Here is an 18,392-nt window from a genome sequence, read left to right on the forward strand (position 1 = left end):
CCCGGAATTCAACAAACTAAAGGTGAAGCATATTGATTTTCACTCATGTACCTCTTCTCACTTCCTTTTTTTGAAGGTAATTTACAAATCTGCCTGCTCATTTCTAAGTTGGTTTTAATTTGGCCTTAACTCAGAGTGACTGCGGGAAAATAGTTTCCTTTCCTTTTGTATATCTTGAAGACTATTGCGTGTTGTCTCTTGCAGTGAAGAAGTTGCAAAATTTTCTCCCTCTTCAGCTCTGCCCCTTGAAAAAAAATCACACACACACACAACCCTACATATAAGCACGGCAGGACAGGAAGGACCAATGCTGTGTAGTTGGAGCAAGCTCAGCTTGAAAGCTGGTGCATAAACTCCAGTTGTTCTGATGCTCTATTGCTCAGAAAGGGCAATGAGACTTTGTACCTTGACTCCTCTCCCCATCTTGCAATGAATGCCTTTTTATTGTGATCTATGTCCAATACTGATAAGTGCCACAAAGTTTCTGTTTATCAGGGAATCCCACTGGAAAAATGTTTTATTCCCATTAAATTTTATTTCTTCCATTCTTACTTTAGAAGAGGATGGTAAGATTTAGATAAGTAGGAAGATAACTTCTTTAAGAGGGTGGGGGTTTTATTATGTGCAGGGCAGGCAAACCAGATCTTTAATTTTCAGTTTAATAAACAAGATGTGATACTGTGGTGCATCTTTAACATTCTTTGCTAGATGGGTCTAAAATGAGACTCTTCATAGCAGGCAAATGAGGTATTAATTTTTTCACAGCTCCTTTGCCAATTTTTGGTGTTTAATCGTGTTTAATTCCCTTGGCTTGTATATTTAAAAGCAATAAAAAACCCAACCAAACAAGCAAATAAAACCCCACTAAACCATTTAAAATGCTAGTACATTGAGTACTTTTTTTTTTTTTTTTTTTTTTTTTAAATAAAGTCTTGCTTTGCCATAGATAGAGAAAAACTCTATTGTGGTAAATATATAGGCTAGTGTATGCTATCAGCGATTGGCATTTATTTACATCCTGAAAGGGGTTCATTTCCTGGCTGATTTCTTGCTACAACTGCACCAGAAAAATATTATTAAATATATGGACTCTATGAACTTAGCGAAATCAGAAAACTATTAAATCAACTTGAGTTAAAATCAACAGCAATTGTTATCTGATCATCCAGCTCTCTTACATGTAAGGTCCAGCTGCTATAAACTAATGTTGAGCCACATGAAAAATTAACTTAAAATACTGGTTAACTGTGTAATACAGGTAAATATGAAAAATTCTGACATTTGCTTGCTGGTGGCTACTAAGTGAATTTTTTTTTTTTTACATTAATTTGTAAGAGCTTCTTTTCTGTCTGTCTTTCACTACTGTTGCTATTCACTATTTTGCTGCTGGAAGACCATGGCCCTTCCAGTCCATTCTTGCTAAGCAGACTGAAGACCAGAGAAACCTTTACCTTCATGACGTTTTTGCTGGTACTGTGTTGTAAGTTTGCCTGCTCCAGCTGGAACACTTTGGTTTGGTTTCTTTGTGCTATACTATTTTCTGCAACAGAAATTTTGTTTAAAGGAAGAAGCGACAATCTGTAAGTCTGAGCAGTGGTACCGTGTAGGGAAAAGCTGCAGTGGAGACCTGGCTGGAACTCATTCTGTGGCACGGCAAAACCTGAGATACAAGCTCTGATGATACAGGGTTAAAATAACAGATGAGGGGAAAACAAGAGTAACAGTCATGCCTTGAAAGTAAGTTGCTATTCTAAAAACTAAAGGAGCAAAATTAACTGTTTCAGTTTGTCTTTACAATTTTGTAAGAATTGTGTCAGGCTAGTTTTGTGAAGGTTCATAGTAGAAAACCATTGGTACTAAAGCTGGAAAAGGAACCTCTCAATATGTACTGCTGTAATATGCAGCTCTTGGAACATATCCCAGTGTCTCTTTAAAATGATTGTATCACAGCTTAATTATGGCTAAAATCTGCCTAGTTTGGCTGGAATAAGAAGGAACGTGTAAGTAGGAGCTGAGTGGTGAAAGGAGGAGTATTGGCAGTATTGGTTTATGAGATGGATGTGACTTTTTGACTTAAATCAAAAGAGGCCTAGGTGAAGCTGGTCTCCCTGGCCTCTGGTATTTGGTGGGGTGGTGTTGGACAATGGCATTCCCTAGCTGTTGGATTTTATTAGCTTTGAGTAGTGATACAGGGTAAATACAGCGACATGCAGCTTTCATGTGCAAGTCTTTTTGTGGCGCTAATGACACTGACTTTTTCTTAGTGTGCATACTACTCTGTGCAGTGTGTTCTTTGACAGAGTTTTGTTGGAAGCTATGGGAGAAAGTACTCTCAGTAAAGTGAGGAGAGAGAGCATGTGTCCCTAGCCAATAGTTGCCAAGGATCTGAAAAGGATTTTGAAGAACAATAAGCCCTTAGTTGCTTTTACCCCATGCTGCAAGGGAAATGCAAGCAGTTACAGTCCTAATCAGTGCACCGTTCGGGTCTCAACTTGGGCTTCATCCTTGCAGACCGGGAGCTTGTGATTCCTGCAACAGATGCTCCTGTATCAGTATTTAGTATGTACTGACTGGTTTGGCGGACACCAGTGTGTCAGACTTCTGTGTGGCAGCTCCTCTTTAGCAGTTGAAAATAATTACCCTGTTAACCTTTGTGTTCTAAGAATTAATCTGGGTCTGTGTTTTCTAAAAGCATCTAAAACTTGACTATAGATGGACATCCAAATGTTTCTGGGCTTTTTCTCCCTACTGAAGAGAACAGTATTGCACATTGCATTTTGAAACTCTGAAAGCTGTGTGATCCTTTACAGTCAAACTCTGATTTCCGAATGACTCTTCTTTATTTTTTTTTTTATTTTTTTATTAGACCTGAGTATCTTTTCAAACTCTGATATCCCAGTGTGTGGCTGTGCAAAATAAGAATTCATCAATAAAGGAAACTTTCTCTTAAGAATTACTTTTGAAATGCTATAGTCATTGGAGTGTTTTACATGGTGTAATTTAAATTTAACTGTAACCAAAGCATTGCTCGTACTTGGCCAGGCAAGCGTACTTGGCAGGAAGTGGTAGCACATGTCGCCAGGCTTGCTCTGCGAACTCTTGCAGCTCACCACTTCCTGCTACTGAAGAGAAAGAACAAAAGAAGCACGAGTTTCTAGCTCATTTTAGCCTCCAAAAAGTTGCAGTTGCATTTGTTAAACTTCTTAGTGTCCAACAGAGGAATTTATGGCCTTCCCCTTTATATTCTTCTTTTAGCTTTGAAATATTCGAGAATTTTGGTGAAGATCCTACTAGAAATCTTAAGTTCTGAGAAGGTGTTTTTTGTGTGGATCCTGAGTTTTAGAAATGATTAAAGGAGTGGTCGTATAAATCTTTTTGGTGCTGCGAGGGAAATGAGTAACCACAAGAAACCAGTCTGTGCAAGACATGGATTGGTGCACATAGATACCTAACTGCAGCTTAACCTTGTTTTCTCAGAACACCATCCCTACGGGAGTCTTTCACTGTTTATGCTGATGTGTCTTTGCATCAGTAGCTGACAGTACATTTTTAACCATGCTAGTCTCTGAATCTAGTTTTCCCGATGCTTGTCATACTTAATTCTAAGACTTCAGACCTAGACTCAAAGGAGCTTTTAAAACTGCTTTAATTTGCTGTTGTCCGTGATACAATGCCCTTTCCGGGAAAATCTGTATTTGTGCATTATAACCTTTGAGGCCAAAAGAAGATTTATTCAGAGCAAAGGTCAGTTCTTTTCAGACCTGCGTGCAATTACCTGTGATTTCAGCAGGTATTGCGCCTAGTTAGGAGGATAAATCTTTACAGCAAGAGAGACACAAAATCCTTATCAAATTTAAAATGGAAACACTTGCCAAACTTCTGTTACATATAATAAGCATTTTTTTCAAGTGCGTGTCATTCTTATGTCACTCTTAGAAGAATGAGTATTTATAAAAGTATCTTTTTGCCTGTAAATCTACTACTGAATCTTGGGAAATTGCAATTGTAGCAGTAGTCATAGCATTTTAAATTAATGCAATTAATTTCCTATGCTGTTAAAAGTGCTGATGTGGTATTTCTGCTCATAATTTGTATTCTAACTAATGGGCTAAACTACATATCCATAGCATATCAAGATTAAGTGGCTGAAACTTGGTATTTTTGGTATATTAAAATATTAATATCGTATGTAAGAAGAATGGAAGTCAAACAGTTAATGAATGTCCATATTTCATATTCAAATGCTACTGTAGTATATTAAAAAATTCCATAGCTTCCTGTTTAGGTGATGAATGAATTCTTAAGGCTAGAAACAGCATTTTCCCGATTAAGATACTCTTGTTAATTGTCACTTAAATTATATATGAGGAAAGAAGAAATTAAATAAATAACTTAGCCACCCTCCCCAAATCTTTTACAAATTATAATTAAATATCAAGTAACCATTTAATATGCCATGAAGAAACAATGGGCCGTTAGTTTCAAAAGATATTAATCAGGGGGTATATAAGGGTGGCTATCCTGGGATTCAAAAATCTGGCCATCATGCAGTGGGACTTGAGCAATCTCAATTTGAGCTGTGTTATAGTAGAGGTTTGGAGACGAGGAAGTTAAAATAGTTGAGGGTAAAGGCCAGTCTGTTTGGAAATCTTGGCTTTGATTCATAGGTCTGATTGATCCCTCTAAACCTTAAAAGACATTATTAAGCCTTTCTGAATGAATTCTGGTTTGTTTTTTTTTTTTTTTACCCGTGGCTTAAAATCTGTCTTCAAAATCAGTCTCAGAACTGATGGGTACCATGTGTAAGTGTAAGGTGGAGAGGGAAAGGAGAGAAGTGTTTCCTTGGTACCTTTTGCAGCTTCCTAGGAAATCTAAATTGCTCCTAACCTGGTGTTCTTGTAAAAGTCCCACACGTGATCTACTTCAGCCACCTTCAGTAACTATCTGTATAGCTTTTATCTCCTGTGATGCTTTATCATTTACTGTGGTGTCTGATTAAGTTGCATTAAACCTCAGTTTTCAGAAGTAAATGCCAGTTTTGAGAAGGAACTTAGGGGTCATAGTATGTACTTTTTTTTCCTCACCAGCTGAGGTTCTGGGGAATTCACTTGAACTGCAGGGGCTAGTCAAAAATTGAGAAAAATATACACTGAAGCTAGTGAACTAATCAGTGTAAAGTGAAAGAATTTTAAGATTAAATCTTCTAATCTTGACTAACTCTAGCAGTAAGTCTGAGTTTGGTCTATTTTCATTGTGCAGAATAATGCATCCTTGATGTGTTGGATGCAGCTGAAAACCTTTGTGCATCCTCAGCACTTCCTAGTGTTTGGAAGAAATGACAACTTCAGAATAGTTCTTTTGCCAAAATTTGCTCTTACCAAATTGTCAAAAGGAAACCGAACACTTCTTTTTCATTTATTGCAAAACTTAAAGTATCTCTTTCTCTGGCAGGAATCGACTTCAAGATCAGAACAATAGAATTAGACGGAAAGAAAATCAAGCTACAAATATGGTAAGTATTCCAGAGTAATTAAAGTTTTCAATGAGTATTGAATTAATCTTTGAGCAGGAATGCTTCGTAGCTGTTGAGCCTGGCTGTACCAGAAGTTTCGTACCTTTTATTCATTGACTGTCCATAAGGTTTATGCTCTCTTCTAGCTTGCTCTTGGCATGGTTCTGCTTCAGTAGCACAGGAAATAACGTTCACATGTGAACGTTGCAGCAACTTCCCGTCTTGTCAAAAGCTTAAATGTGCTTTTAGCTGTTCCGCACGGAAGAGAAATATTACCTCCATAGCTGTAAAGTAAAATATGCAACCTAATAAAATGTAATCTCCTCTGATACTTTGGTAGCGGCTTGTAGTCACAGGGGCACGGGTGAGTGATAACGCTCCCATTCCTTGCACGGTGGGTTAGTAGAGCCTGAGCCTCCTGATAGCAGGAGATGAGTATGTTTGGAGTAGAATTATTACACGTGCCAAACTCTTAAAATGCTACTGGTGAATGTAGGGCTCTCGCTGGTTTCTCAAGTTCTAGAGAAGATAGTTGTGATACTTGCGTGCGAGCCAGAATTCTTGTGACTAAGGAAGTGAAGTGCCAGAAATGGTTGGTACAAACTTTCTGTCCTTAATTGAGTCAAAAAGCTGGTGTTTGTCAGGTCTTTGGGGTCCAGCTCCCCCTAGGTGTGACTAGTAGCCAAACTCTTTGGTTCACTCACAGACGGCTACTGCTTTCAAGTCGTCTAGGGTAAAATATAAGCACACTAAGGTATAGTGGCTGATTTTAATATGTGAAATAGTAAGTGAAAATGCACTGTCCTAAAATATTGTACTGCTGCATGTTTTAATTTTTGCTTAGTGCGGGACTCGGCTGCATCAGAGCTGCCTTTTAGTTATTCTAGGGAAGGCTGTGTAGTGCTATTATTGCATCCATGAAATGTAAATGCTGTTGTGGCATATTTATGTTGCTGCTATAACCACTGAGGTAAGTAGGGTGGCTCAGGAGCGAGGAAGATGTTGAGGGCTGAAGGAATGTGTGCAAACAGCTTCTAAATGGTATTTTTTCTTAATGAGTGAGTATCTGTACATTGTTACTCTGTTTAAAAAGACATCTCTAAGTACAGAAAGGTGTAAAGATCACCTACAACAAAGACTTGTTTTTGCTGAATTTTAGGGATACAGCAGGCCAGGAGAGATTCCGCACGATCACAACAGCTTACTACAGAGGAGCCATGGTAAGTGCTCTCACTTCAAAAAAAAAATTAGTCATAACTAGTGTAACTGGTTTGCTGTTCCTAAGGTTAGATCACATAAGTCTTTAACTGGAGGACTGGATAATTGTGGCTTGAGATGCGGGGAATAAATTTTGTGGTTTGATTGGAGTTTTTTTGTTTTTCATTTTTTGAACCTGCTGGTGCTTTGTCTAGTCCTGTTTTTGTGATGAAACAATGCCCTATTGTCTTTTTTAATATAATTAACATTTCTGCAGATTATAATAGGCTTATGTTGCCAAGCTTTAATCAGACAAGGTTTTTTAATGCAATCTGTGCCTTCAAACAATTGAAATGTTTGAGAAAAAGATAATTAATTATTTTAATTTTAAAAGTGTATTTCACTGAGTTGCTCTTTCTTCAGCCAGTGGAGAATCTAAAATCTGGGTTATAAATACAATCACCTACAAAAGCTACTGTTACTTTTTCCTCTATTAAGAATCACTTGAAGTCCAATAACTGACTTGGAGCCTGCACTCTTTGTGGTACAACTGCTTGTAATGGCTCTTAATGCTACGATTTGAGATACTTTGTTGGGACACTGTTGATTTCAACTTGCTGATTACTAGCTATGCTGCTACCACATGTTCTTACCACTTTGTCATATGTTGAATTTCTTGCAAGTATAATCAAACCCACATGAGAGATCAGAAGTGAATCAGTAGTGGTAGCTCATCTAACTAGATTTTCTTAATTTTATTTAGGGAATTATGCTGGTGTATGACATCACAAATGAAAAGTCTTTTGACAACATAAAAAACTGGATAAGAAACATAGAGGAGGTAGGTGCTTTGGAAAGTACTTCTTACTCATTCCATCTTATGATTTCCCTGGGACAACTAATAATCAAGTAATTACTTTCATTATAGTAGGCAGCACATATGGCCAAATTAGACTATGCAGTGCATGCAACAGTGGTTATTAGTGGGGAGAATATTACTTCATTCATCTAGGGATAGAAGGTAGAATATCTAAGTTTTTAAAAAGTAAGCATAAAGTGTTTAAAAACTGCTCCTACTATATGATTTCTATTGTTCTTTTTTTTCCTTTTGGGTGTGTCTAAGGTATGGGAAGGACCAAGATCTTGGGGTGTCTACCTTTCACCAAGATGATGACAGATCTGTCTAATTGCAGTTGTTACTGTGTTGTGGTTTTATTAATTTAGAGATTTTTTGACCTTTTCATTTGGTCTTGAATAAGTGTCCTTCCTGCTAACTTAGTGTAAATTATTTAATGGGACATGCTGTCAAGTAGGGATAGGTCATTATGAAGTTAGAGGAGAAACCTTAGTTTTAGTGAAGCCGTAGTTAGGGAACAGAATCTTACTGGGTTTTTTTCCTTAAACATAAAATCTATGGGCTTAAGTATTGCTTTTTGACTCTTAAGCAAAATTCCTGTATTAGTGACCAATTTAATCCAATAGTGACAGGGCGAGAAAAGTTCTCTTGTTGAAGTTCTCTTGCTGAAGTCATTATTACTTAAAAAGTCTTTTATTAATAGTCCATTTTAAAAACGCAAATATATTGTATAATGATACTCCAACTAAATACCCCAGATGTCCATGTACCACTTGGAAGTAAAGTGTGTACCGGTAGTTTTCCGGAATAACCAAATGCCTGTGCATGTTGCAGCCTGGTACAGAGCTCATGGTACTGTATCTGGTCTGTAATAATACTCAAGCAAATTTAATCTAGGAGTATGTATTCCAGCTTATTTTAATATTTAAATGTTAAATTGCCTGTTTCAGAAGTCAGTTTCTTTCTCAGTAATGCCTTCACGTTAGATAACTTTTTAAAAATAAAATACTCATTTGGGGATGAGTTTGACACATAAGTTTCTTTTAAATAGTGGTGTACTTCATTTCTGAGAAATCACTTTTTCTTCATTCAGCATGCCTCTTCAGACGTAGAAAGAATGATCCTGGGTAACAAGTGTGATATGAATGAAAAAAGACAAGTCTCGAAAGAAAAAGGGGAGAAGGTAAGCTTTGGTGACTTACCTTACTTGAAAGCCTACTTTTCTTAGGATTTTGGCTGCTGGATATTTGGTATGTTTCAGGCATATGAGAGATAATGGGCCTCAAACCTCTTGTTTTGGAAACTTTCATGTATTATAGGATGCCAGGTTTGGGGTTTTTGTTTTTAAATAGCACTTGACTGTCTTCAAGTTTGCATAAACTTAATGGTACTGTTGTCTTGAGGGGAAGATCTTGTAAAGAATTGTGACCTTTGCTCTAGCATCAAGTATTCTAAATCTCAACATAAAGCTTTGTTATAGTTTGATCGTGCTGTACTCACTCCACCCTGGTGGTTGCTTACTCTTGTCATAAGTACTGTTATTAAAGCTTAAGTAATAACTTGTTCTGCAGAACAAACAAGCAAGTAAGAATACTATATAATCTATGATGTACACAGCTAAAGTAGCGTGGTTGCTGCTAACAGAACTTACGGTGTGATTGTATGTAGTTATCTGGTCCATAATTCCATATCAATGAAGATTCTATCTTAGTGTTCTTTTAGGTCCTAAATAAGTTTTTTTGTGAGCAATTAATCTCTTTGTTGGTTTTGAATTTACATGAGGGTATGACCTGTTCTAATATTTTTGTCTAATTGTCCGGTAACTTTAATGTTTTTACAAGAGAAAAGCAGAAACGAAGCTTGTTTGGTTTTGTATTGAAAGCTTGCTGCAGCGTACAGCATCTCTTCTCTTATGAACCTATGTGAAACATTCCAAACGTTTTTACAAAGGAACTTCAAATACACTAATTAACTTTAACCTCTCTTCCAGTTAGCGATTGATTATGGAATCAAATTTTTGGAGACGAGTGCAAAATCCAGCATAAATGTGGAAGAGGTAAGAGATGGGTGTTAACTGAAGTGTGTTTCTGGAACTAGTACTAAGGAGGCATGTTTCATGATCCACTGGGCTTTCTGACCTGATCTGCTTCCTGAAGTCCCAACTGTGCTCCTGGGTCACCAGTTGTGTTGTATTCAGAGAGCTGCTGTAAAATCCAGCATTTCTTGTTTCCTGGGAATGTCTGGAATTGTTTTTTAAATGGATGTTAACAGAGTGGTTTACTGTTACTGTAGCAAACAGTTTCTTTAGACTTCGGTGCCTTGCTACTGAAATTGCAAGTGCTTTTGGACAGGGAACGGGTGTAACTTTAGAACGATGCTTTGTGCAGGAAATTGGATTCAAGATTCAAGATCGGATTCAGGTAAAGTGAATCCACTTTCAGAATAACTTGCTACTGTGTCTAGGAGCCTTTAGGTTACTATTAAATATGTTCTATGCAAATGAGAATGAAAATTTGTATGTTAACCTGAAACATCAGCATAGACTGTCGTAGGCTCATGGTAGAAGAGGAAGAAGGCTTATAATACTCTATCTATGGACTTGCAATCAGTTTTCCTGCAAATATATTTTTTTGCAAAAAACACAAGATCCCTATTTATGAGAGCATCAGGAAATACGATCGGAAGGAAGAGTGGCTCTAATCCAGTCTGTCTTATCATGAATCACTCCTGTTGTCTCAGGGAGGGTGGGGGGAGGATCTTAATTCTATGAAAAGCATGGACAAGAAAATAATATGGTATCAAAAGGCAGTTATATTAAGATACATTCATTCAGATAAGGTAGACTTATTCTTAAATGTTGTTCCTGTACGTAATCATTTATAAGTTTTTCCATGTCTATTGATGGGATACCGTTTAAAAGTCTTCCAAACACGTACTTAATTCGGATCACGCAGCTAACAAATTAACTAGAAACTAGAGAGATTGTTGCTTTAAAATAATGTGACTGGTGCTGTGCCTGCAAAGCATTCTTTTTTCCGATCGCAGGATGATTGTTACACAGTATAGTTAGACTGGACGTATTTGCATTGTGCTGCATCTTGGATAGTGCTTGACCTGGTTTTCACAGTGTCGCTATGATTCTTACAGCAGACAACCGAAATGTGAACACTAGATAGCAATAGTCTCCTAATAGAAAATTACCTATCTTCCTCATTAGTTCCTCCAGACGGTTGACTTGCACTTTCATGACACGCCCACCAATTTCATTTTAACTCCTGTAGGTCATTAAATGCACAACACCAGTTTGTGCTTACTCTGAACCACTTGGCTATCTGAATATTTTTTTTTTTTTTTAATTCAGAAGTGAAGAAAGCATTAAAAAAAAGCATCTGGGATAGGCATTCAGCAAGTAATGCTTTGGTCTTCTTTCCACCAAATGCTTAACTTGTGGGAAATGACACATATTCATGTGATCAGCAGTGAATTCATTTATTTGTTGTGATTTATTTGCATTAAATGAGTGTCTCTCTTTGGATATATTCCAAAGACAATGTGAGAGGAAATGTTTGGTTTTATACATTCTGGAACTGTTGATTGTTGGTATCTCCAGATAGCCTAAGATACTGCTTTTCCCTGCTTCTGGAGAATCGCAGAATTTTTCTGCTACAGAAGTTTCTTTGCTCCTTCATATGTTGAAGTCTGAGATGCTGAGATTTGCCAGAATGATTTTTTTTTTTTTTAATTATTATTTTTTAATAGGGATGTTGGAAGCATAAATAACATTATAGGTAGCTCAGAGGCAAAACTTTAGAGGACAGAAGGCAAGCTAACCTTAATGTGAATTCCCAAGCATTGCCTCGCTGGAGGTTCCTAGTTGGGAGGTACAATACAGTTTGGCCAAAAAAACCCCACCCAACTCTAAGTGTGTGCAGCTTTCTCTTCAGCAGATTTTTTAAATTTTTTTTTTGCCTAAGAGGTATGTGATGGGAAAGTCTGTTCACTTGCTTTAAAGATTGGAGGGATGGAGATCAAAAATAGTTTTTTCTTATAAAGCATGCTTATTGCAGTTTTAAGTAAACAGCTGTTGTACATAGAATGCCTTGCAGCTCAAAGTGCTTGCCTACAGAATACTGTGCTGTTGATGTGTCTGGCTACTCCAAATCTATCTTGTCTTTAATGTGTCTTGTGACTAACACTTTTCTTTTTTTATTTCCACTCCTCACCAGGCATTTTTCACACTTGCACGGGACATTATGACAAAGCTCAACAGAAAAATGGTTTGTATTTCCAATTGGCATACAAACTAGATATATTGAAATGACTGACGTAATAATTGGCTCAGTAGTAGCCCTGCCAGAAAGCTCCTGGGGCTGTCAGTGGATGCTAGATCAAATTTGAGCAAACAGTGCTTTATCACATTTTATTAAACATCAGCGTGTAATTGTTCTTTATTTTCCATGGACGTTAACATTGGGCAGCATGAAACTGATGTGTTCTTTTAAACTATACCAGTGGGATCCTTGCTTTATTAAACATCATATTATGTAGTCACTCCTTCAGCTAATACTTGAGATCTGGGTTGTTGGATAAATATTTCTTTTTAAAATAGGCAGTTTTATTGAGCAATTAACAGTGTCTGGATAACTGAGGAGCTCAAGTTGCAACAGACCTCTGCTCTGGTTATTGCTTTGCAAGGAGCGGGAGAAGTGGGGAAGGAAACTGGGAAGGCTAGACTAATTTTTTTCTGCATTTTATGATGTTGATACTCTTTTCTCTTTCAGAATGACAACAGTTCATCAGGGGCAGGTGGGCCGGTAAAAATAACAGAAAACCGATCTAAGAAGAGCAGCTTCTTTCGATGCACGCTACTTTGATGAACTTCTAATGATAGACTGCAGCACACTTAGAACCTTTTCTGCTTCTTTGAAAGCACAGGGTCACAAAGCCTCAGAAATAATACCACCAAGCTGCTGCTGAGAGCTCCATTGAACGTAGACTGCGATACACAAAATACCAAGTGGATTTTGCTCACTAAGCCTATTGACCTGTCAGGCTCTTCTTTCTCAGATATGGAAGCTATGAAGTGGAGACACAAATGCAAGAGTTAACTTGTTTTCCTTTTTTACTTTCTGTTTTATTGCCTGTTGCAAAAGCTGCTATGTTTCTTTTAACTTTGCACATCCATATTGGCCTCTTACTGCCTGTTACAGCACAATCTTACATTTGTATTTGCACAGTTTGACTTGTAAAAAAGATACTTAACAGATTTGTGCAGGTTTTTCTTTCTTTATTTAAACAAATTTATTTTCAAGCAGAAGAGCCAGGGGAAAAATTAAGTCTCACTTCCATTATTTTCTATGCTGTATACTTGTGGCCATGACTGCAGTATGGATGTTGGCGCTCTAGTGATGAGAATTACTGTAACAATTGGCATTTAACAATTTGTATGGGTTTTGTTTCTTAGATGCACAAATCTGTTCACACAGAAGCTATGGCTTCTATTCTGAATGTGGTATGTTGCTTTTCTTTCTTTACCGGACTTGGCAAGGTTGCGTTCTGAATTGCCAGTCACTGATTCACAGATGCACCTTTCAGTTACTTGAATAAACACAGTGTCTTTCCTCACTTAACTTCCCTTTATTAGCTCAAACTGTCTGCACCTTTTTTGTTTCTGATGAGGAAGTACGCTCTGGAGTTGAAATCATCGTCACAGATTGGCCTCATCACTATCACTTAAGTGGCTTGTGGAAGCTGAATGCATGAGTTTTGAGTAACCGCTTTGTGGATTCATTTGTTCAGAAATGACTGCTTCTAAAGGTGACTTCCATTTCTGCTGTCATTCTAAGGACAGTTTGTTCATGTCTGTAAGCGTCGACCCTTGGCAACAGAGGTGTCTGCAAACTAGCGCTTCCTGTGCAGTTTTTAAAGTTTGTCAAGTTCTGGCACTATGGAAACGGTCCCGTTAGGGCTATAATGTACTATTAGTTAAGCAGTTAATGCTGAATGTGTGAAGCCCTCTTTGGTCTGCTCAAGCAGTTAAGTTATTTTTTCATCAAAAACTGGTACAGTGACCTAGACTGTTAGAAGCAGAGTTGAAACGTAGTTGCCTTTTTTACTCAACTGAGCATTGTATAACCTAGTCTTTGTTCTACTACTTTTTTATTGTCTTCTGGAAAAGTTCCTCGATGAGCAATGAAAACAGGTGCTTTAGTTCTGTTGATGTGCCAAATTTGGACCATTGTAAGCTTTAACTACAAGTTTGTGTCGAGCATGTTTGTTATTAGGGGATAGGGCATTCTGTCACTGTCAAAGTTACTGTCTGGCTTTAGTGCTTGCTCTTCCTTCGCTGCGCTGTCGAGAGCTGTCAACAGCCAGTTGAGCGCTCCCACAGGTAACCACTTTGTTTTGTGGTATCAGGTACTGGATTTGTCATCTCTGGATGTGTTGTAAATAATTTGAAAGCGAACGGGCCAATAGTGTTAGGTTTAAAGACGTTTGATTTTGAAAGGTTTAGTGTTGGTAGCTGGTCCCATAAAGTTTTAAGTGGTTATCGGCCTGTCCCCACATGTAGTCTGATAGAAATAGTGATTGTAACTAGATGGCGAATCTCATAAACTGCTGTTGCTGCACTAAAACAGAAAAATCTTCATGGCAACAAGGTTTAGTGAAAAAAACAAAGCAACCCTGACTGCTCTGTTGTCTACCCTTGATGTTTTTCTCGGACAGGCTAAAGCAGTTATGTTTTCTGTATGGTTTCAAAAAGTGCTTCTATACAGAAAGTGTTGTGACACCAATTATGAATGTTGTTTATTTTCAGTAATTTACCTCTGACTTATTTGGTGTCGTAATACTTTGATTTTTATCTCAGGGGTTGTCTTCAAACCAAAACTGACATGTTCTGTGTTTGGCACCGTTTACAGAATGCTTTGTATTGTTTTTCCTGTCTTCGCTGTGTGGTTAAATGTTCATTCAATATTAGTCTCCATGAACTTCCCTTTGAAAGAGCCTGTAAGTAGTAGAGTCTATGAAGTGCTTCTTGAAGCAGCAGCGAATTTGGGGTATCTGCTCTGTGGGGGGGGTGGGGAGGGCGGGGAGAAGAAAAACTTGCTATTTTCTTACATTTAGCTGTGCTAAACTGTACATAAATGTGAGGTAAGACCATAGGAAATTCACTTTATGCATGATAAAATAATACAGTAAATATTTCACTTTGCTTAATGTTCATGTAAAGTTCATCTTTTTCTATTTGTAGAAGAATTTAATGCAATTTTGTTGTCCCCTGCTGAAACTGAAGAATTCTAATTTCATGTGGTCTTATGGATAAGGTAAAATGCAGATTTCTCTCTCTTTCTTTGTTGTTTTGCCCCCGCCCCTCTTCTCCAGCAGTATTAATAATGGCTGAGTGGCTGCACTTTATGGGTGTGCTAACTTGTGGTCAGTGTAGACCTCTTTCTGTGTACAGTCTGCCGTGTCAGACGTTGAAAAATGTGCTGTATCTTAGCGTGCAAATCAGCTGTGTTTTACTGGGAATTTTTTTAGCTATATTTTCCTTTAGATGAGCGGGTGGTGATAAATGGTATGTTCTGCCTACGCATCAGATGCTGGGTACTACAGGCTTTTCTAATATCACTATGATTGTTTTGTGCAGTCTCTGTTGCTACTTTGCTCAAGGCTATATAATCTACATTTTGAAGGACTCTTAACTATACCTCAGTCAACTAGTTAGTGTTCTAATGTCCATTAGAATGAAAGTCATATAATTATTATTCATTAAGCAGCAAATGTATTTCTGTTTTGTTCCAGAAATTGCCATTAACCTTTCAGGAAAGGCAGACATTTTTTGGTGGATTTCGATAAAACGAAAATGCTATTTATGCTGTTGAGTTTTATGAAGTCTCTCCCTCAGCCCCATGTCTGTATGCTGTAATCTGGACCAATATTTCTCTAAATGGTTTAAAAAAATCCCCAAAAACCCCAACCAACCAAAACCCAAACTGGTCTCAGTGCTTTGCAATTTTAGCTTTCAGTCCGTGCACAGCAAAACATGCACAAGACGTTTTTGTTGAGTGTATATAGAATAATTGATTTATTATTACTCTCTGGAAGTTCTATTATTGCTAAAGCTTAAACCACTTGTGAAACTTCACACAGCTCACTTTTCTACTTGGGGCACAGTCTCAAAAGTGCTAATTGACTTTTCAGACCTGTAGTTCTTTTTACAAAAGTATTTCCCGTTGTAAGTACATTTCCCACACTAGTCTGCTGAAGTCAAGTGAATTAAGTGGATCATTTTCACAAGTGAATAAAGGAGTCTTGAATATACATATCACATTAAAATATTGTGAATGGATAACGATTTGAAAGTACGTGAATAATATGTAAAATGCATAAATGTGTTATTTGTGAAAATGCATCTGGTTTTTGATTATCTATTAATGTAACAGAATTTTTGCAATGTTAAACTTCTTAAAGATTGGTCTGTAGGTGATAATAGGTCTTTTATTCTCCTCCATTCACTGCACTGCTTATGCCATTCTCATTCTTATAAATAAAACTTGTATTTCTTTCTTCCACAAAAGCAGGATTTCCATTGATTTTTCTTGGTTCTGGTGGATTTAAGTATTTTAGTGCATTCCTATGGCCTTACGAACATTTTTGAAAATAAAACTTCAATTACAGTTATTTTAATGCTATATAGCTACTAAATTCAAAATAAAAAGTATAGTCCTTGAGAAAATGCTTAATTTTGAAATAGAAGTGTTCTACTGTGTGTGTTTAAGCACATTTTATCTCTGGTATAAAGGTGTAATGTGAAAAGCTCCTGCAGATAAAAGTGAACTTGTCATGTGGTTAACTTGTAAACCTAATCATTAACTGTGTATTGATGTGTATAGACAAAAAAACCAAACCCACCCCTAAAAAAACCCCTTCACACTCCAATGGTTTTATTATTCCATGTGAACTTTTTTACAACAATGTGTGTCTCAAATAAAAGTTACATAATGAAAAGTTATTTGGAGTATTCTGTATGAAATATTCCACGTAGTTTTTATGCGGTTGGCATTTCCGCTCTGTTTTTGATACAGCTGTTGTGGAAAGGTGTCCAGCAGAGTTGCATCTGTAGAGCGTTGCTCAACTTCAGTGGCAAACCACGAGGGGTTTTGTATGGCTTTGCTTGTTCCTAAACTTGACTGATTTCTCTGTCCTGCAGTGATTGCTTAAATCAGCAAAATTAAAATTAATTTCAGTGACCTTCAGCTTCATAAGGAACCATTTTTTCAGATGTTGAGTGTCATGAAACACCTTTCCAAAGTTAACTTCTGAGCAATGCCAGTAAAGATAACATGAGACACAATCTCCAATTTTATTAAGAATTATCTACTCACTTCAGCTGCTAACATTTTTTTTTTTGTTGTGAAAGCTTTATGTGAAAGGTATGACTCTTAAGTAACCTGAGGCACAAATATCGTTAATTAATATAGCAAATATTGTTTGTCCGGCTGCCTTCAACACTGAATATTGAGGGATTTGACAGAAATATTTGTTGGCTGTTATCTAAGCAATAGTCTTTAACTTTAAAATTATTGCAGTTTGGCAGTAACTTGCAATGGGTATGAAAATTAGCAAACCTAAGGAGAGAATGGTTTTGTCTGCCCAAGACAAAAGAGCAGGTTCGTGGCTGAGACACCCAAGTGGGTACGCGAAGGAGTAAATGGGAAACGTGGATGACAAGTAGCTTCTAAAGTTTGTGCTTTTTATGTGTTAATCTAATACACTGTATTTAGCTGAAAGGATGTATTGTCTCTTTACCTTAAGCAACAGAAAGCTAGAATTACATTCTTGTTACACGTTATTATTTGTTGGTTTTGGTTTGGTCTGTTGTGGTTTCTTTTTTTCAGACTGCTTATGGCAGACAAGCTTTGCTGCTTTAGGACCAGCTGTTTAAACATTATCTTGCAGATCCCCTTGATCTGAACTGGTTCTAGATGCTCAGCAGTCCTAAAATCACTTCTGTGAGTCCTTCAGTTCTCACAGAAGTTAGTGGCATGCATCTGCATCCCAGTAACATTTTAAGTACTTTTGTATTCTCCATTTGTTAAGAGGAAATAGCAGTCATACGCACACTGCTTTAAAATGGTGATTTATTACAGTTCCTGGATCTATTTTTGGTTGCAGATTAGCAATTACTGTAGAAATAGTGCACACTTGTAGACCAGAGGCAAGCTGTTGGTACACATGTAGAATGTATCTAGCTTTTATAATCTGGTAAATTGACTTTTTCCTAAATGATTCTTTTTCCAACTTGATTGAATAACAGCTCTGTAGAACAAAGTCATCGGTATAAGAATTAAAAATAATTTTTCTTTAGAAAGAGTCTAATCTTCAAGAGATGCACAAATGAAGCTTTTATGTTGCATAATGTCATTCTTGCCATCTAGAGGTTTAAAGAGAGGGCATGGAATGGAATGCCAAACATACTGAAGAGAATTTTCAGTGCTCTAGGATGTTTTGTAGTTGCTTCAAACATTTTTTTACTGTCTTCAGCACGGTACATCAGCACTAAGCTTCTGCTGTGAACAAATGTTACATAAATTCCCCTGAGCACATATTCAGTACATATTGTTCCTTCAGTTTATGAAATAAAGTTATAAGTTTTGAGCAGGACATGAGCATTTTCCTCGTATGAGGAATTAACATGTTTAATGAATTGTGGAAAGCGTGTGCTGTTCTGTAAACACTCACTAAGCATTGAGAATTTCACCCTTCCTTGATTGAGCTGATTGAGACGACTTATTGCAGTTGTGACTTTTTCTGCTGATGCCACCA

At 37.2% G+C, this 18,392-nt stretch overlaps 1 protein-coding gene across 4 annotated transcripts in view; it reads left to right on the forward strand.

The window, feature by feature from the left end:
- RAB8B (RAB8B, member RAS oncogene family) overlaps positions 1-18,392 on the forward strand; it is a 30,538-nt gene that overhangs the window by 11,426 nt on the left and 720 nt on the right. Inside the window, exons 2-10 of one of the 4 annotated variants that reach the window (XM_074155558.1) lie at positions 5,452-5,512; positions 6,672-6,732; positions 7,473-7,550; positions 8,659-8,748; positions 9,556-9,621; positions 11,792-11,842; positions 12,347-12,371; positions 14,818-14,890; positions 15,369-16,577. In XM_074155558.1, coding sequence (XP_074011659.1) covers positions 5,452-5,512; positions 6,672-6,732; positions 7,473-7,550; positions 8,659-8,748; positions 9,556-9,621; positions 11,792-11,842; positions 12,347-12,371; positions 14,818-14,867 — 482 coding nt within the window. In that variant the 3' untranslated portion in view covers positions 14,868-14,890; positions 15,369-16,577. Of the gene's footprint in view, positions 1-5,451; positions 5,513-6,671; positions 6,733-7,472; positions 7,551-8,658; positions 8,749-9,555; positions 9,622-11,791; positions 11,843-12,346; positions 12,372-12,500; positions 12,674-14,817; positions 14,891-15,368; positions 16,578-18,392 lie in introns of those variants that run through there. The other 3 variants (XM_074155556.1, XM_074155560.1, XM_074155557.1) reach the window with 3 other exon arrangements.

This window comes from Numenius arquata, chromosome 11, assembly GCF_964106895.1.
Source record: "Numenius arquata chromosome 11, bNumArq3.hap1.1, whole genome shotgun sequence".
Lineage (NCBI taxonomy): Eukaryota > Metazoa > Chordata > Aves > Charadriiformes > Scolopacidae > Numenius > Numenius arquata.